We start from the raw sequence: 19,006 nt of genomic DNA, 5'->3' as shown, positions 1-19,006 counted from the left end.
ACAGAGCCCGTGCGCTGGGAAGAAAGGGTACTGTGATAGGTAGAAAGCTAGACCTGCTTGTACCCAGCTGTGCGATCTGTGGACAGACAGGGCCTCGGTCTCCAGGGCTGTCAATCTAGCACGAAATCTGTTGCAAAGCTGATGGCTCTGCCCCACCTTGTCAGCTTTTGCTCCCCTTTGCGTTAACAGTTTGTTGTCAACACGCTTTCCTCAGATGCAGGGCAGTATGTTGAGACCTTTCCCAGTCCCAGCAGGAACCCGCTGCCTCGGGCCTGGTGCTTGTCACTTAGTGACATGTTTGACACACCGGCTAGCTCTGATTTAGAGCTTGATCTTCTACCCAGAGTGGCTGCCCCTGGGCTTTTCATACAGGGCCGTCATGTTAGCTGCAAAAGAAGAATAACGGAGCAAATTCACAGTAAGGCCCAGTGAGTACATAGTTAATGAACATAATGTCTGCTCTGGGCATATGAGCCAGTCAAGTAGCCAGTGAGGCTCTTTATGTACAGAGTTGAAAATTGCTTAAAATAAATGCATTTCTAGTCCGTGGAAAGATAATACGGGAAAGCAGCTTAACATCTAGCTCACATGTAAGCCTGATCCAGATCCATAAAGTAGGTATTCCTACGGCTGTCACCTTGGAGAGACTTGATATGGGAAAGTTTCTCAGAGCTCACGTCACACATACCCCAGAGTTGGGTTTTCCACAACTTGCCATTGTGGTGGTCAGGGATTAAATAACCCTGGAAGCAGAAAAATCAGGGCTCTGCTTTGCAAATGTGTCCCAACCACTAGACTACAGTGTCATGTTCATTGTGCTCGGGCTCGCTTGCTCAATAGACCTTGAATGCTTTTCTCCACAGTGGCATAGCTTTGATAGGAGGGAGCGTCCCAAAGCAAATGTACACAGTAGCTTATGCTCACATAGTGGGGTCTTGAGGAGATTCATTCTTAAATCTCCCAAGAAAGCGAGGGAATTAAAACCAGGTCTCTCCTTTTGTGGGTGAGAGCTATTACCACTAGGCTGTTCCATAGAGTTGGGGACACACCTTCAGAGCAGCCATCTCTTAAAAGAAAAGAGTGAGCGCTGGTCCGCTCTTTGAAAGAAAGAAAGGTCAGATGTCTACCATCAGGAGAGGGTTTCAGGCTCTAGGTTGTGAGAGAGGATTTCAGACACCCGCTTGTCCTCAGCTTATCCCTGGTAGCTGGCTTAGGTGGTTTTGTGAGCATTTTCAGAAGTTGTCCGCTCAGTCTGCTGGCTGTCTTGGATCCTGTGCTTCACTCTTTTTATGCACCGGATAGGGCATGCACCATTTAGGCGTCTAGGTCCTTTAGTGATCTGACACTATAGTTCTTTTTAACTCTCAGTTATGAATGTTTCTAGGGGTCGGTTGCACCCTGGACAGCGTCACTACAGAGGGGAGTGTGGGGACCCCTTCATGCCTCTGTGTTAGCTACTCCAACCTGGAGACCAGATGCCCAGAGGGAATCGGTGCTGCACACCTGCTGTGACCTTCCCAGAGCAGGTGGGTGTAAAATGGGAAGAAACTAGACCAGCAGTAAATTGCTTCCCCTCCCCCTCGCCTTTTAACTGAAGCAGAAAATGAACCAGAGAGTTGAAAGGGAGAGGGGGACATAATCTTCTACAGTGCCAATTGCTTTCCTTCCAAAGGAAACAGTATGCAGAGAAGAAACTCATTTCCCACCCTGGGCACAGGGCATGCGGCAAGGGTTTCTATCTTGCCTTAAGTGCTTATTGGGATATGGAGATCCTGAGATAAATGGGGTTTTTTGAAAAAAATAATTTATTTTTTTTAACAACTGGGAACTTGAAAGCCTAACAAACAAGAGTAGCTTTTTTTCAGCTTCCTTGTTCTCCGAGGCAGCGGTTCTCAATCTTTTCCACGCTGTGGAGATCAGGTCTGGGTCTGCACAAAGGCCCAGCTCTGGGTGCACAGGGCACCCCAGCCTGTGCAGTTCATGGAGCTTGTGTGCCTTCACGGTCACACAGCAGCTCAGCGGGGATTTTTGGAATTACAATTTTGGCCTTTGGTGCCCACATACTACCAGACTCGCACTTTTGGCACCTAACACCCGTCTAGGATTTAGGCCTGTCATGCTGTGCATAACAGTTTATTTCTCTTACTGTGCAACTCCTTTGCCATAAATATCATTATTGCATTTTGACTCGCAAGATGCCTTCCACCCACTGCCTTTACATTGTTCAGGAATTAATCATACACATAGTGCTTAACTTCAATTTCAGGGAAAACTATACACATTAGATGGGGCTTTTAGTGAATTATATCATCAAGAAACTGCAGGTAGGCGTGGTCATAATTTTTTAATGTATGTTGTTATACTTTTTTTTCTGGTGAAAAATAGTTAAAAAAAATTACAAGGATGTTTTAAAAAATATATAATAGCTAAAAGTCAGTCAGTTTCCCTCTGCTTTCAGGTTTGCTAATTCCTGAGTTTCATACTTTAGTTATCTTCCAAAACTGCTGGCAAATCACAGACAGCAGGTCTAAAGCCTAGCATACAACTGTCTAAAGCCTAGCATAATCCAACAGACCCTATTTTTACTCGAAATGTTTGAGATGTAGCTGTTGCTTCTGAATGTTACCTTGGGCTAAAGGCACGGCAGGTAATTGAAGGGTATTTCCATTTGCAAGTAGTTTGCTTTAAGATTTGCAGCAATCTTTTATTTTTTTAAGTCTTCGGATGTTCAGTTTTAAAAACGTGGGATTTGAAAGTGTTTTAAAAACCCTTAATAGTTCACCTTGAAAGCTTCCTTAAATCTTGAGTGAATCAAAATGAAGACATTTATAACACAACATACACTCAGGCTGGGAGAGGAATTTTATTAAGTTAGGAGAGTCAGAAAAATAATAATAATAAAACATGTTTTATGAACTTGGTGAGAAACTTATAAACTAGGTGAAGTTTTACAGCATATGAAATTGATACAAGTTGTAAATTTGAATTCCCAGACTAGTCCTCAGGTCTTGTTCTTTATTACATGAGGTAACATTTTCCACTTTTAATAGTTCACTTCAGCAGAGGGAATGGGGAGTTTTATCTTTCTGAACGACCTGCTCTAAGTGTGCTATAATCAAACATTCACCTGTCCTTAAGGCTCCATCGATTACGTTTATTGAGTAACACAATATTGGTGGATCACTGGCTCATACTTATTATCTGCTTTGCCTGTGTGTGTGGTCCAAAGTGATACAGTGCAGCGTCAAACCTTGTAGAAAGTCTGATTCCGGTTGATTCCTTCTGTTGGTCTCTCCTGTTTTCTCCTAGTTGCTCAAAGGTTTCATTAGAGGACTCGTAGCCTCCGAGACCAAATACTTATGTCTAATTAATTTAAAATCAACTTTGATCAGGGACCATTTATTTTGATTTCCCTTTGTATGCTGCCTTAAGCAGGTCTTGGTCCATGAAAAGGGGTCTAGATGCTGCCACAATGCAACAGCGAGCATTGTGGTCATCTGTTATAACGGTACTATTCCAAATCTTTGGGTCATTAGGAACCAGTGGAAAACTTTATACTAGAATATGTAGTAGCAGTGCATGGAAACCTTCCCAGAGTGCTGTCACAACCCACCAGAATATTGTTCCGTAAGTACCATGTCCTAAATGGCAGTGTGCAGGGAGCAAGACAGTGTAGGTCAGCTATCAAAATGAATGGTGCTTCTTGATTCTTTTCCCTAAGCTTCAAATGGAGCAAAAGTTGTAGCTGCCTTGATGTTATTTTATCCTGGCTAGAATTGGTGCAACTGTGCAGATTCTGGGAGGTGTTTTCATAGTTGTAGAGCAAGCTGATAGGCAAATGTTTAACGTGCGGTGAAGAATAGTTTTAATTTGTTTGCTTAAAGTGCAGTTTTCTGCAAAGTGACTTTAGCAGATGTCATTGCGAGGGTTCACGTATCTTGAAATTTAGTGGTTTGCCCGTTTAGACTTGCTTAGTTTACAAGCCACTAGAAAGCGACTTTGACACGGCAAGGGTTCACATATCTTGAAACGCAGTGGGCTGTGTGTCAAAATTGCATCGTTTACAAGATTTTAGCAAGTGGCCTTATCAGATGGCATTTCACCCCTCTGGAAATTCAGTGGTTTCCATGTCAAATGTTCTTGGCTTACAAGCTGGTAGATTAGTTTTTTCCCCCTGATGACCAGTCCTGTTAGCACTGCCTTCCATCTGAGGGCCAGACTGTGGTTTTCCCAATAAATGACAAAAAGCTTGAACTAAACTGGGGCAGTGAGCTCAGGCTTTAGCAACTGAGGATGTGGAGGAAAAGGCGGCCAAGGGGTACCCTCAAGCCACCTTCAAGGCTTCTGAAGTCTCGGATAGGAGCCAAAGTAGCCTCCCAACAGTCATGGGGCTGCTCTGAAGTTGCCAGTTCAAATGACTGCTGAGGGTTTGTCTTGTTGCTTGGAGGTTGACAGAAAATGCTGTGCTCTAGGCCTGCCCTGACAATGCCCACTATGCCAAAATCTGGCGTAGATCCAGCTATGCCAGGCCAGGAATTTCCTGATAGCTCAACGAACAGTGACTTCTTTCTTTCGTATGACACAAATGGTGCCTGTATCTTCATCTTCGTGCATTTTGGCGTTTTTGTCGGTTCGGGAGCTCTCGGCTGTCAGAGACACTACGAGGGATCGCTACTTGGAAGTGGCTCTCGTTGATCCCTGAACTGTGACTGCCTCTGCCTCTGTTGGACTATACTCAGTGACAACCCAAATCTGGCCCTAAATATGTCTTATCTAAAGGTTTTCGCCGGCTCTCTGTTGCTTGGAATGAGTTAAGTTCCCTTGCATTGACTTGGTCCAGTCAGGTTTTTTTGGTAAATGTGCAGAATGCATTTTTATGAAACCTGATGCTCGTGACAAATAAGAACCTTTACTTAAGAAAAAAAATTAAAAAGCATCCCTGGTAAATATACACGTAGACACATGCATATATACAGCATTCCTCCTCGGCAAATATTTATTTACCTAGCTAAGGTAGTTGAACTAATCACCAGCTTATTCCTTTAAGAAATGGTAAAGTAATTAAGGATTTTTAAAATGCCTTCTACCCATGGGCCTATTGGGGCTAATATGTGTGGGTTTGTAAATATTTGGATTCCTATGTGCTTTTTCAAAGAAAAAATAGCAGTGGTAGAAAATTGAAGCCAGGCAGCAGCTGCGAGCAGATATTTTCCACAATGCCCTAAATGTGGGTCAACGGAAAAGTGGCCCATAAAGGAAAATAAAATTGGACTTGTGAGTTTATGTTGCATAAGGGGAGGCTCAAAAAGCATTTCCCCAAATAGGGCTTTTTTTTCTATTTTGTTTTAAAATTTGAAATTCAAGTCCTATATAAGTGGAAGACTCTATGGCGACTAGAAGACTAGTCTGAAATGGTGACTTCACAGGAACTAAATACACTTTGAGAAGGGAAGCGGATTTATAGTCAGATTCCTTGTGCTTCTTTTAACACTGGTTTAACTTTGCCAGCCAGTGGATATTTTGGTAAAGGAACAAGAAAAGAAGAATTCTGCTTTATGAAGAATGTTAAGATTTTGATATTTGTTTTCATTCTTTATTGGAACAAAAATGAGACCTTTCAAAATATATTGTGAAAGAGCATGAGAGAGAGAGAGAGACCTTCCCTCAAAAGAGCCAATAGCCTGGTAGGTTGGGCACTCAACCTGGGTTGTGGAAGGCAGAAATTCACTGCCTGCTCCAAACTGGGCAGAGCAGTGACCAGAGTTTTGGTGCCCTGCATCCCAGCTAAGTGCTCTGCCCACCATGTATTGGCTTTCCTGGCCCCACTGATTCTTACTTTGACCACAAATGTCATGTTGGACCTGAGGCATCGTCCCACAAAAAACGTGTAGAGATGGACGTTTTTCTGCTTTACATGTCTTTTGACAATATGGTGTTTTCCAATTGAGGAGGCAGGGGAAGAAGAAAAAAAATTTTTTGTCAAATTTTATGACCTGGCTGTGATTCTGGGTACAGCCAACGTCAGCACACCTTAGTTCATGACAGAAAGGAGGAGTCGTGTAGCTGTGCCTCCTTCCCAGGTTTGTGGAATCTGGAGACAGCGAGAGACCAGTTGATCTCTACCATGAGTTACAGACAACCCAGTGGGTACTCCGAATTACTGCTGCCTGTGCTCTGGCCAGATGTCCTTCCTCCAACACAGTCTCAGTGGGCTTGTCTACACATGCAGTTAATGTGCCTGAATTTTCTGCACAGAAAATTCAGCAGCATTAAACTGCAGGTCTGCATGCATCTGAACATGTGCCTGTTGGGAGCAAATTTGCTCCCAGTGGGAGCAGTTCAGTTTAGGGCTGCTCCTGCCCTGCTCGGCTCCCCCTGCCGCAGCCAGGGGGAGCTCCAGGCTCCCCCAGGGTGCTAGCCCTAGGCTGGCAGGAGGCAAAAGGGCTAGTCCTGATCTCTGCGGGGTGGGGGAGAGCTGTCCTGCCAACCATGTGGAGATTTGGGATGCATCCCGATCTTCATGGGGCTGGGAAGCAGCTGCTCAGCAGTGGGGACAGCTCTCTCAGCCACGTGGAGATTGGGATACATCCCAATCTCCATGTGGCTGGGAGGCAGTATTCTGCTGAGCCAGGACAGCTCTCCCTGTCCCTTGTGGCCTCCTAGGCTGACCAGGAACAATTTGTTCCCAGTCAGCATCTACATGTGCTCTAATGTGCCTATTTTCTAGTACTTGTATATACAGGTACTAGAAAATGGCACATTAGACTAATGTACTGTGCAGTAATTGCTGTGCACATGTATACTGTGCCACTTTACTGCACCTTAGATTAGTCTAATATGCAGTAAAGCGTTTCATGTAGATGCACCCAGTCTTTTTGACCAGGGCCTCTTTACATCAGGGCTGTGATTGTGCCCTGGCCAGTGTAGGGCTCTTCTTCTGGCTCTGAGGTAACTGGACTGTGATACAACCCTGTGTGGGAGCTGATATCCATTCCCCTTTCTTCCTATGAGAACTGATGTTTGGAGCCGAGTAGAACTTGTTGACCAATTCTTATGTTTGCTAAAAATTGCAGGTTTGGCAACTCCAAATCATTTTGCAGTCATGTCTATTTTGCCAAACTGCACTGGAAAAAAAAAAAAGAAAAAGCCAAATGATGCATTTCACCATTTTCAAAATGAGCCGTTCTGTTTTTTCAGTTCAAGCCAACGTATCACTTCAAAATCTCCTCCATTTTTTATTATTGAAAAAACAAAGCCCCCTTAGGCTCAAATGAAAACCAAAACATTTTGTTTGACCTGGAATGATTTCTTTTTAATTGCCATCAAACCAAAGTGTCCATTATTTGGACAGCTCTCCTAGCAATGTGTGTCCCCTGAGGCATCTAACCAATCTTCCAGCAAAAGAAGGGAAGATCATACTTGATGTTCCTGATAGCTCTAAAAAAGAAAATAAATGTCAGGTCCTATTTATGCAGCATAAAGAAACAGAGAAGGATGCCGACCCTGTTTTTTGTCTCTCGCTTATGACAAAGGTCTGTGACTCACAGAGGTGAAAAGCTCTTTAACCCCAGTTTTGTGACTTGTGTCATACTGTAGTCTGAAAGAATGTGCACAGGAGTGGGAATTGGAGCCTGCCACTGTATTTGGTCAAGGTACAGCTACTTTCCTGCCTCAGTTTTCCCACCTGTAATGTGGGGATAATAATAATTATCTGCCCGACTAAAATGGGCATTGAGGATTAATTAGACAACGTTGGCAGTGTACTGTATAAATACTTTGCATTGCTGTTGCACTGAATTAGCTGGAGCCTCAGTACAGTCTATTTCATTGAAACCTGAGAGCAGGCTCTGGTACATGAGTGATGGGAAGAAGAAGATGCGAAGAAGTTTATTTTATTTTATTTTACTTACTTGCAATCCACAAGAAGAAGCCAGGCATATATGAAGCTTTATGATTCCCTCAGTGCAGTATCATTCATCTCCCCAAGAGGCACGAGAACGGAGATAGGCATTTGCCTGGGGAGCTGGCTAGCTGTGGAAAGGTACCAGCCCATCACTTCTTTAAGGGGTGCCTACACGAGTGTCCTATCCATGTGCATCTGGGAGCTGCAGGAGGGATTGTGCTGGCATATCACAGCTTCACGCTGCCCTTAGCATGGTTAGGTGCCTTCAAGGCACAATTGGGCCATCAATATTTAAAATGCTTTACACTCTGGTCGTTTCTCTTTCTGTCAGTGGTAATTTATTACATATATTAACCCTGGTCTGTTGTTCTAATGTCTGGGTGTTTCTTTTAAAATTCCATTTGTATCATTCAGCTGTAACGGGCAACTTTGGTCTTTTGTTTCTTTGCTGCAGTCCGGGAAGTCTTCTGCATTTATTTAAGAGGCAAGAGGGGGAGGAAGGAGACTGGGGAGTTCACGGAATTAGATCTTCTTTTTTTCTTTTTTTTTTTTTTTTAAAGCAGTTGAAATTCAAACCCATCTGGGTATTTATACAGCAAAATCTTCTGGATGAAGAATAGGCCAAGATAGTCACATGACTGGGGCCAACATGAAACAAAAGAATCCATTTATTATCCAGGCAGGAAATTTGTTCTTCTAGATGTTGTAGCTGCAGACATAATGATTTCATTTCCTTCCAGATTAATAGCTTTTGCTCCTTGTTTGTGTGCCTGTATTATTTCTAAGCATTTTCTACTATATATATATATATATATATATATATATATATATATGTGTGTGTGTGTGTGTGTTTGTGTTTGCTTGCATGTGTGTGCACATGCAGGTGTGGCCACTTATGCAACTAAGCATTTCTGCATTGGGTGCTAGGAAGAGGGTGAATAACTCGGATACGAAGGGTTTGTAGTCTGTCTAAGTGAAAGACAACGGGGAGGATGTTGCATTTGCCGGTGGAGTGACATAAGGGAAACTGGCTTTGAATTTCTGATGTGTCCCAAAGGGGCACCCGGAAGCAAGTAAAACTGGCAGAGCTGTTGACTGCGGGCTATGCTGTCAAAGAGATGGGATGAGGGCCAGAGGTTCGCGGTACTAGTACAGAGGTATCTTTGTTGACCCTGCATCCTGTAACCTCTGTGGATCCCTTCAACCCTTTAAAGATATGCTGGGGTTGGTGTTAGGATCCTTTCCCATGGAGGACATAATCTTGCCCAATGCCATGGCCTCAGTTTCATACTTGCTACAGCAGAACGCCTTGATCGGTATAGAAGCCTGTAGACTGTCCTAGCATGTGGGTTTATTATCGACTCAGATCAGAATACCCCATACTGAATCACCTGCAGCATAATTAAATAAATCTTTGTTTTTAAAATTCACTGGGACTCTCATAACTTTAATCTGTATCAGAAAATGTGTGTATCATAATCATGATTTCTGTGTGATGAATACTTGAAAGATTGATGTGTTCCCTGTCCCCAAATCTGCCCTCTTTGCAAAAAGATTGCAATACTAGTAGAACATAATTTTTTTTTAGGATGAAATCCTGACTCTGTTGAAGTCAAGTGGAAAAAAACTTCCACTGAAATCAAATGGGGTCACGATTTCATTCGCAATTATCAAGTGCTACTTATTCTAGTTGTTTTGTAATTGCATGCAAAGTATACTTGGTTTCTTTCCTGGTTAAAACTGAATTAATCTTAAAATACTTCAAATGATTACAAAAAACATTATCTACGTATAGACCCCACAATAGTATGATATTTTTGAATCCTCACAATTTTTTCACAGTTCCTTGGTAGTTTACAGATGTGAACAGCAGGCCTTGACCCCACGTTTCATGCCATATCATAAGTAGCCAGAAGGCTCCCATTCATTACACAGTTGGAGGGGGAGGGGTGCAGATTGGTGTGATACAGCAAAAAGAGGGTCTGGGAAGACCAAATGGAAGGGACAAGGTAGCGTTCCATGTTGGGGTACAGCTGCCATGAGCCAGTCCAAATCAATCACAGGGAAGGATCTATATCACTAGCTGTCAGGCTTGTTAGACTCAAGGCACCCCTCAGAAAATGTCAGCTCTTAGCTTTCACCCATTTTTATGGGAAAAATAATAGAGGAATTCTTTTGTTGCAGAGAACTCAGAAAGATCACAGCAGGTCAGGATGCTTTTGACATCATGGATTCCTCTATGAAATCCCTACGTCGTGTGTTTGCACACCTAACAGTGCTAATACTATGTGGCACCCCTAAAAGGATCTCACGGCATCCCAGGGTGCTGCGACATCCTGATAGAGAATCATTGTTCTATACATACAGCTGTCAGGATAGATTATAGAGCTGTAGACTATTTTCTCCAGGTTCTGCCCCTCCCCTCCCCCCCCCAGCAATGGAGGTATCCTGGCAATGCCCCAGTATGCGATAGAGCCTGGCACTGAACCTGTGTTACCAGTGTTGGTGATATGACCTGACTGCCATGTGGAAATACCGCACGCTGGAGCTGTGCAAGACCTGGAGTATGTGGAGCTTCCTATGTCTTGATTCACAGAGCTGATGTCTATACATCTGGTTTTCCTAGCACCAGCCTTCCCTTTCCTATAGTTTAGTCAACAGTATGTCACTTCATGCTGATGCCCTCCTGTTTCTGCTCTCTAGAAATGGCTCGGTAGTTGATGATGACCCTGTGACGCTTCATTTGAGTAGCTCCTTACACTGCCTTACCTTCTTTGTTTTTGAAGAGCAAAATAGAAGGGCTGCTGCTTCTCATGACAGACTAAATGGATCCACACATGGCCCTGGCAATGCCGGTAACAGTGCTCTGCACAGGTTCAGGGAGGCATCTGTCACGATTCACCGTGCTTCTTGCTAGCACCCTTGTTCAGTATGGCATGGTGACAGTGGGTCTGATTTTCCACTGCCTTGCCCCTTGTCCTCGTGTACATCTCTGGGCAAATAGGCATGAACCCACCACCGCATCATAAAGGTCATGTGTGATGCACCTACTTTAAGAACCTCGGACAACAAGGGACCTCCTGTACCAAGTCCAGTCCCCTGCTCTCGTAAGAAACCATGTCCTATCATCCCTTTCCTAAACTGTTCAAGCTCCATCTTAGAGCTAATTAGGTTTTTCAATACCCCCATTACTCCAGTTAGAAGTCTCTTTGCTGCTTGGGTTGTTAGAAGCCTTTCCCTAATTCCTAGCCTGAGTCTGTCCGTGATCAGTTTATAGTAGTTTGTTCTTGTGCCAGCATTGTTCTTTCCCATTTCTCCCTAGTGTTTACTCCTGGCATAGTAACGGAGAGCAATTCTATCTCCTCTCAGCCTTCGTTTTGCTAGGCTATACCAGCCAAGCTCTTCTAGCCTTCCCTCGTATGGCAGGCTTCCTGTTCCCCTGGTCTTTCTAGCAATGCTTCTGTGCATGTCTTCTGGTTTGAATCCACTTTTCTTGAACTACGGTGATTAGAACCGTATGCTGAACGCCAGACAAGGTCTCCTCAGGACCTTGGTAGAATTGTATGATTATCTTCCGGTCTCTGCTGGAAATATTTTGCCTGGTACATTCTGGGATCATGTTTTGCATCTTCCTGGTCTCATCACAGTAGTGATTCACAGTCAGCCCCTGATTAACCAGGGACATGCAGCCTTTTCTCCCCCTTTGGCCTCTTCAGCTTGGTACAGGTGTAAATGACTACAATCCAGGGGATGATCAGGTATATGCTTTTTGGATTTGCAGAGGTCAAAAAGCTGGCAGATGCTCGGCTGGGTGTATGGGAAACAACACCCACTGCGCTTCCTAGTGCCATTCTTTAACTGTTAACAATTTGTCACTCACAGGCACATTTGAAAGAGAAATGCTAACATTAAAAATAAACAACAGCAATAACATAGCAGATGCGTAAGTGCATATGGCAAGAACTAGCGAATGAATTGGATTGGAAGGGAGTTCCAGTGGGTGAGACCAGAAGAGGTGCCGTATACTCTTACAATGCCTCCTTATTTGTGAGGAACACTCCCTCCAACCCATCAGGCTGGTTTAAATTTGGTAGCTATATTTACAGGGCGTAGGCAGAAATAGCACTAGCTGTCTGTTGCTGATGCTGGACCCGCTGGAACTGCATCAGACAGGAAAGGAAACCCCAGGATCTGATACCTTTGCACCTGCTTCTGCATCTTTCACCCAAATGTTCCCTGGGCCATTGGGAAGCACAACAGGATGACAGAAAAGGGTTCAGGCACACTTTCCAAAGGTAATGTAGGAAGTCTGTGGTAGAGCTGCTTAAAAAAGATTATTTGTTTTGATAATTCCGCAAATGATCAAAAGCCAAAATATTTCAGCTGAAAATGGAAATGTTTCTTTTTAAAATAGTGTTATCGTGGTACGTTGTGGGAGCTGTAGGGCAGGAGCTTTTATGCTCCCATTCTACTCCATGGGTTGAGCTTTCTGGCTAGGCAGAATCTTCTATAATGCCCCATTTTTTTCCTGCTTTGGAAGAAAAGGGTGTATATCATAGCTGCCCCTAATTGTAATGTGTCATGGGAGATTTTTTTGACCAGTCTTCAGTGGCAGGGCAACAAGCACCACCCTTGTCCCTCTGAGGAGGTCAACCTCCATCTTACCCAGTAGACCGCAGGGCCTCTCATTTCATTTGGTTCAAATCTTTCAAGTTAGGCCATCTGTAAAATGGAGATAATTATGCTTTATACTTGATAAGAAGAACACACTTGTTTACTATGTGGGCAGTACAAGATTTTCAATGTCCTTAAGTGTTCTCTTCTCTGCTTTTAACTGCTTTGGTTTTGAAAGAGATTTTGATGGGCAAGTACATTGCTGTCACTTAGCAACCCTTCGCTGGGTTTTCGAACAAAGTTTTTCTTTTAATTTTTGGAACAGCATTGTAGCACAACTCTGCTGTGACGCACACTGGGGGAAAACTAGAGTAACTTCAGGGACTTCCACTATAATCAGTCCAACTGAGAGTTGAAGTTTGCTTGTAGTGTTGGAGAAAATTTACTGATCTGTCCTCCTGCCAGCGCACCATGGGTCTCCCTTATGCGTTTATGACTGTTTTGCCCAGCCTGCTTTTAAACATGTCACGCACAAGAACTTCAACCATATTTATTAGGGGAGCATACCACAGAGTAACAGATCTTGCTGTTGGGAAGCTTTCCCTGATATCCAGCATGCATTTTCCATGCCACTGCTCCTAGTAATACCCCCCTTGTATTGTATTATATTAAATAATTCCTCATCCCCTTTTGGTATTTTCATTCTTCAGATACTTAAGCCTTACTATTATGTTCCTGCACCCCATAGTCATCTCTTAGTCAGCTATACTTATTTCATCCTCCACCCCCTGTCACCTCCACCTTATCATTTCTATTGTTTACCTCTGAACCCCGATACTAAAGTGGTGCTCAGGACATGCGTAACACATGGGCAGTTGCACCAGTGCTGCTACTGTCCTGCCTTTGACAGATGCAGTCCAAAACTATAGCTAACCTTCCTCTCCTCTTCGATACTGCCCTGTACACTCAAGTCTCGCTTTGTGTCCTCAGTCACTCCTGGGCCTTGTGCACTACCCAGGTGACAAGTCAGAGGCTGTGACAGTCTGGTCATTCAGAGATGTTGAGCAATAGTGTGACCTAGAGCACAATGTACAGCGAAAGTTACTCATTTCAACAAGGAAATGGCAAACAGTCAGGCTCCACCTGCAATGACATCCCATCGGCAGGGACAATGGTAATGATAATCAGCAGCTATCAGCGCAGTCATCACCTCAATAACTAAACCCTCTTGCTGCCGAGTGATGGGTCAGCGATGGCTCACCTATTTTCTTCTCCTGTAAAGCCCTCACATCGCATGTTGATTGGCACAACTGCCCAGATTACTCTTAATTTGCCTCACCTGCCTGACCCAGTGTATAATGCAGGTCTTCAGCTCTTCTGGGAAATATCAGTTTTCATTTCTACCTAAGAGAGCTTGTACAATCTCTGCTCTCTCCTATGCCTGATGAAGGGTGTGTGCGCCCGAAAGCTTGCAAATAAATAATTTGTTTGTAGATATCTAGTTGGTCCAATAAAAGATATCACCTCTTCCATTAGTTTTGATTCCTTTTGCCTCTAGATCGATACGGCTACATCCTGGATACCTAATGCAGGTCTTAGAAGACTTCCTGCTCTGCATCTCCCAGCACCTGCTTGGGACCCACCTTGCAGATTAATCTGCATGTCTAGCCCAGGTGTTTTATTCCTCCTGTGGGAATTAGGGTTAGGGGGAAAGTGGGAATGAGGGATAGGCATAAACCAGGATTACAGATCCTCTCCCCACTTCTATGTGGAAGCAGGCTTGATTCTGAACAGAGCATTTTTTTCAAGTTTTCTGGTGAGGCGTTGGCTGCTCATTAAGGCAGCATTACGCATGCAGCCGAAAAGGAAACTGTCCTAGCAAATAAAAGACTGGCTTTGGCTCGGCTCCCAGCTCGCAGATGGTTCTCCTCATGCCTGCTCCTTTGGAGTCTTTTCCCAGCTCACACTCTCGCAGGCGTCTGGGCTGGAGGCAGGAGTGTGCTCTGCAGGAAGGGTGCCAAGCATCCTATCCTGCCAGCCTTATCTTACCAACTCCCCAAAGTTGATGGATCGGAAGGGCTGATAGGAAGCCAGGGGCTGTTTGCGCTGTGTGGAGAGAGAAAGGAGACTCCCATGTGGCTTCTTACACAAAGCGTAGCATAAGCAGCATGGGTTTTCATCATCCCAAGGCTCCTGATTTTAGGTTGCACATCTCATTCTCTGCTCTCGTGGAATGTGAATGCTGGTGCTCCTGATCCAGGTTTTACTGCAGTGCTAAATATGCCTTATGTATCCCCCCATCATCTTTGCAGTGTATTTTGGGGCTCTGCCTCCCCATTGAGAGAACAGTCCTTTACCTCAGCCTGCACTGGGCTTTTCCAGCCCATTTTCTGGGAAACCATCACTTTTAGGCTGCTCCCATCAAAGGTAGCAGTGATGCCTGTCATACTTCACTGTTGTTTGCCCGAGCCCTGCTGAAAGTATCCTGGAGCCGGAGGGCAGAGAGGAGCCAGCACCATGTTGTGGTTCCTGAATGTGGGCACAGCAGGGGAAGTGGGGGGGAGCAGTGTGCTCGGTGCTTCAGGCACAGTTCAGATTACATGCCAAAAGCTTGTAAAAAGGGTACTAAACTCCACATCAAAGTGACATATTTTCACAACAGCAACTGGCCACACAGTGGCAAGCAAGACTTTTGTAGCCTCCCTTTTTCCTATGCTTGTGGAGCAGCTCTCACTGAGGGCTTCTTCCTTGCAGAAGAAAAACCTTTCTCCCCTCCTCACTCAGGAAGGCTCCTGTTGTTCCGCAAAGTCCAGGGATTTGAGGATTATTTGACGAAGGATGTGGAGGACATTTACCCAGTTGGATTGTATCAATATTGCATAGAAGAAAGCTTCATACAGAGAGACAAGTCTGGATGGGCTAAGAAGGGTTGTGAGTTTGATGATCTGGATTACTAGCTAGCAGGTTCAGTGATAACACAGTGACAGTAGCATGAAGAAACTCATCTAGGATTTTCCTTAAGTGCTTATTTGTGCTGGATCCACCACGTATTCTTGTTCTTTTGACATGCCTAAATGTCTCCGTTTCATGTGCTGATAACCAGCTAGGCTACCCGGTTTCTTCTACACATGGTATGGTACTAGGCTACTGCATAGCATGGCACTACTGGTAAGAAATGAGCTTATACATCATGTTGTTTGCAAGAAGAAGCTTGCTGTTATTACCTTAACGTCATATTCACAATGCATTTAGGTCAGCCCCTGAGGTGTAGTTTAGGTTGTCACTGACTTATTTTTTGTGGGATTATTTTCTCCCCCCATTTTTAGAACAAAGGGTTGCAGGACTTTCAGACCTATAATAATTTGTGGATCAGCACATTGCTTTCCTATGATGACAGTGCCTTGATGTGATGATGGCAGACTAAGTTGATGTGATGATGGTTGATAACTCATAATGCCATGATGCGATGGTATAATAGCAAAGTGTGAATTCATTATGATTCATTGTCCTGGAAGTCAAAGGCTAAAAGGCTAGGTGCAATATTTTGTTTCTCCCAATGCCTGGTACTATGTTTGTTCTCTCAAATGGATGGAACGGATTAATAAAGACTTTAGAAAAATCTAATAGGTATTAAAATAGAAACCCACCACTACCAAAAATGATAGATAAACTGTTTGGTGAAGTCAGTACAATGGGAAACACTTACACTGATGAAGAAAGACTCATCAACGAGTCCAAATACAGGGCTGTCTAACTTCTCAGTGGGTGGGGACCACTTGCCACAGGGGCCACACAACATGCGGTTCCCCCATCATGCACTCCCCCTGCAGCTGCATTGTTTCTGCCGCTGTGTTGGCTTCTCCTGTCACTGTGTGGTCTGACTTGTGCTCCCACTGCTGCCATGTGGGTGCTTCACCCCCCCCCCCCACATCACGCCATAGTCTCCTCCTACACTCTATCTCTCCACTTCTGCTATGCAAGCCACCTATGTCCCTCTGAGACCTGCTGCTGGAAGCACTATAAAAGAAGCAAATATTGTGGCTTTGATTTTCCAAAGTGCCCAACATTAACTTAACTCTGCTTTCACAAGTCAGTGCTAAGATGCCTGTGGAATTCCGTGGAGGTAGAGCGAGGCTAATCTTGGAGTGCTTTCAAAAACCTCACCCTACATGTGTTGTGGGTAGAGCTTGTCTTTCCCCATGGCTGTCGGTCCAGATCATTTCCCCCATGAGAAACGCACCTAAAAGAGTTGTACTCGAGGAAAAAAAGCTGTGAGATACAAACCACCCTCAGGCAAAAAGTCAAAAAGCCCCCCCAGACTTCCCATTGTACAGTGTGCGCTTTGTTCTTGCAGCAAAAGCAGTTGTGGAAATATATATTGTGGGCTCAATTTTTGGTTGCGTGGAACTTCCATAAGCTCCAGCTGTGGTCAAACAATGCTCCACAGCTCTATGAGACCGATTGCTTTTTGGATGCGATGATAAGGCAGCAATCCATGGGCCAGAATTAGAAATGAGCGGGTATAAGGATACATGTTTAATTGCAAGAGAAGTTGGGGGAAGCTGCCTTCTACACAGTGCAACACCATTGCTAGTTAAATGCTGCAGGTGTGAAGTTAGCCACCAGAGGGAGCCTGTATTGTCCGGTCAGTGAATGCAAGGAAAATGGAAGGAATTAAACACCGAAATTAATGAAAGTTCTGATACTAAGGCAAAGGAGTTCAAACAATATATATTAAGGTCTACATTCCCATTTTATTTTTTAAAAATAATTCCCGAGATGTGTTTTTATGGACCACGAAGTCGGATCCATAGACTCTTTGCATTGACTTGGGTGGACTTGGAGGTGGGCCCTTAGTGAAAGAAGAATTTTCTTTTGAGAGAAGGTGTTTATGAAGAGGACATCATTCCACCCCCCAAGGCTGTGGTATGGACAGGCTGCTTCCAGTTCCTGCCTCCTGCAGCAATAGTGGTGCTTTGTTTCCAGCCTTGCTGTGACTCCTGGGAGGAAAATCTAGTGTAGAGTATAAGCAGACAGCCACCGGTCAGAGATGATCTAGGTGTAGCTATTCCTATGTTCTACTATGGGTGTTTTCCATACTGCTGGTCATGTTGTTGTCCCCCCTCCCCCCCTTCTGCTACACATGTCAGGGTGTTTTTAAGCCTTGCCAGAGGCATTGTGGTGGATACAGCTAAAACTGAGGACTTTGGGGTGTGCCAATGCTCCTGCTGGGACCAAAGCCAGAGGTTTCTGGCTAGGTCTTGCCCCTCTACTCAGGGTCAAACCAATCACCATTTCCTAAGGCTCTGCACCGTGAGTATGCGCATTTCACCATTGACTAATTAGTAAGTTAAAGTTAAACTGCACTTTATTGGCCAGTGAGATCCTAAAGGTACTTCTAGCACTGCGGGAGGCCACAAAGCAAATGGGGATTTAAGGCCCATTTCCAAATGGAGACTTACCGCTCCAGTGAAGTGTGGAAATGCTGTCACAGTCTCTTGTAGCTATAACATATTGAGGCGAGTTTTAATACACCTTTATTGGCCCTTCAGAGTTGCTCCAGTATACTATGTAAACAGGCATTTAGAAATCTTGGCAAATGCATTTTACTATTTACTCAGTAGACCAACTGTCATACAAATACATACCTAAATACTGCTCAAGAGTTGCTAGTAAAACTCCTTGAGCAGAGGTGTAGCATAGTTACAGATCACAGCTGCTGGTGGTCTTGAACTTTTGGTTTTTAATTTTTCCCCCCTTTCTCTTTTCTTTTCATCACTCTGAGGTTATTGAAAAAGGGGAATTTAAAATCGCACAACTTTATTGTAAATGGACTGAACTGACATAGGAGATTCCCAGACCATACTTATAAACCCCTGACAGTATTCTCCTACAGCTTCAGGAAATAGCTGGGATATCTCCAGCACACCCCACTCAAAGGAGAAGGGAGCAATGCCATCTGATGATAACATCTTGTCTTCTTCCCTCGTATGACCAAGTCCAGGGGCTGTCATTGAGAACTGCCTAGATTATCTGTTGTTTTTCCGAATGGAGTAAGGGGAGAGAGACTACCTCAAAGGTAGCAGGACTCCAACTATAAGATGCTTTATAAGGTTATTGCCTTGGAAAACACTTGGAAACAAACTGGAAGGTGGCACAGTCCATGGTGCCTAGCTGTGAATTGCTGGTCCATCCCAGCACTGCCCCGGAGCGAGTGGGCAGCTGTGTTGTGCTCTAGCTGCAGCTTGACTGCTCCCCAAGGGAAGACGCGAGTGAAGTGCATTTTAATTAGTGCCGTACAGAAATGATAAGAGTCCTGCAAACCAGAGCCAAGGCTCACACCCAGAAAGAAAGCATACCACTTCTAAGTGAAAACAGGCCAGTGAGCAACAGTCTTGTTCCTTAGTATTAAATGGCCTCTTCTCTATCACCTTCCAGTTCAGCTGAACCTTTACAATTCGAAGGCTGGTGCTTTTCTAGGGGTGGAGG

At 44.3% G+C, this 19,006-nt stretch overlaps 1 protein-coding gene across 24 annotated transcripts in view; it reads left to right on the top strand.

Moving 5' to 3' along the window:
- Nucleotides 1-19,006, top strand: part of EPHB1 (EPH receptor B1) — a 365,941-nt gene that overhangs the window by 81,349 nt on the left and 265,586 nt on the right. For 18 of the 24 annotated variants that reach the window (XR_003093397.1, XM_006021000.1, XM_006020996.1 and 15 more), the window contains exon 3: nt 1,385-1,526. The exons of the other annotated variants lie outside the window; for them this stretch is intronic. Coding sequence is in view for 17 of the 18 variants with exons in the window: in XM_006021000.1 (XP_006021062.1) it covers nt 1,385-1,526 (142 nt within the window). In the remaining variant the exon portion in view is untranslated. The remainder of the gene's footprint in view (nt 1-1,384; nt 1,527-19,006) is intronic. 24 annotated transcript variants of the gene reach the window in all.

Source organism: Alligator sinensis, unplaced genomic scaffold (assembly GCF_000455745.1).
Source record: "Alligator sinensis unplaced genomic scaffold, ASM45574v1 scaffold1086_3, whole genome shotgun sequence".
Taxonomy (NCBI): domain Eukaryota; kingdom Metazoa; phylum Chordata; order Crocodylia; family Alligatoridae; genus Alligator; species Alligator sinensis.
The sequence above is the reverse complement of the archived record's forward strand: the minus strand, read 5'-3'. Positions and strand labels throughout refer to the sequence as shown.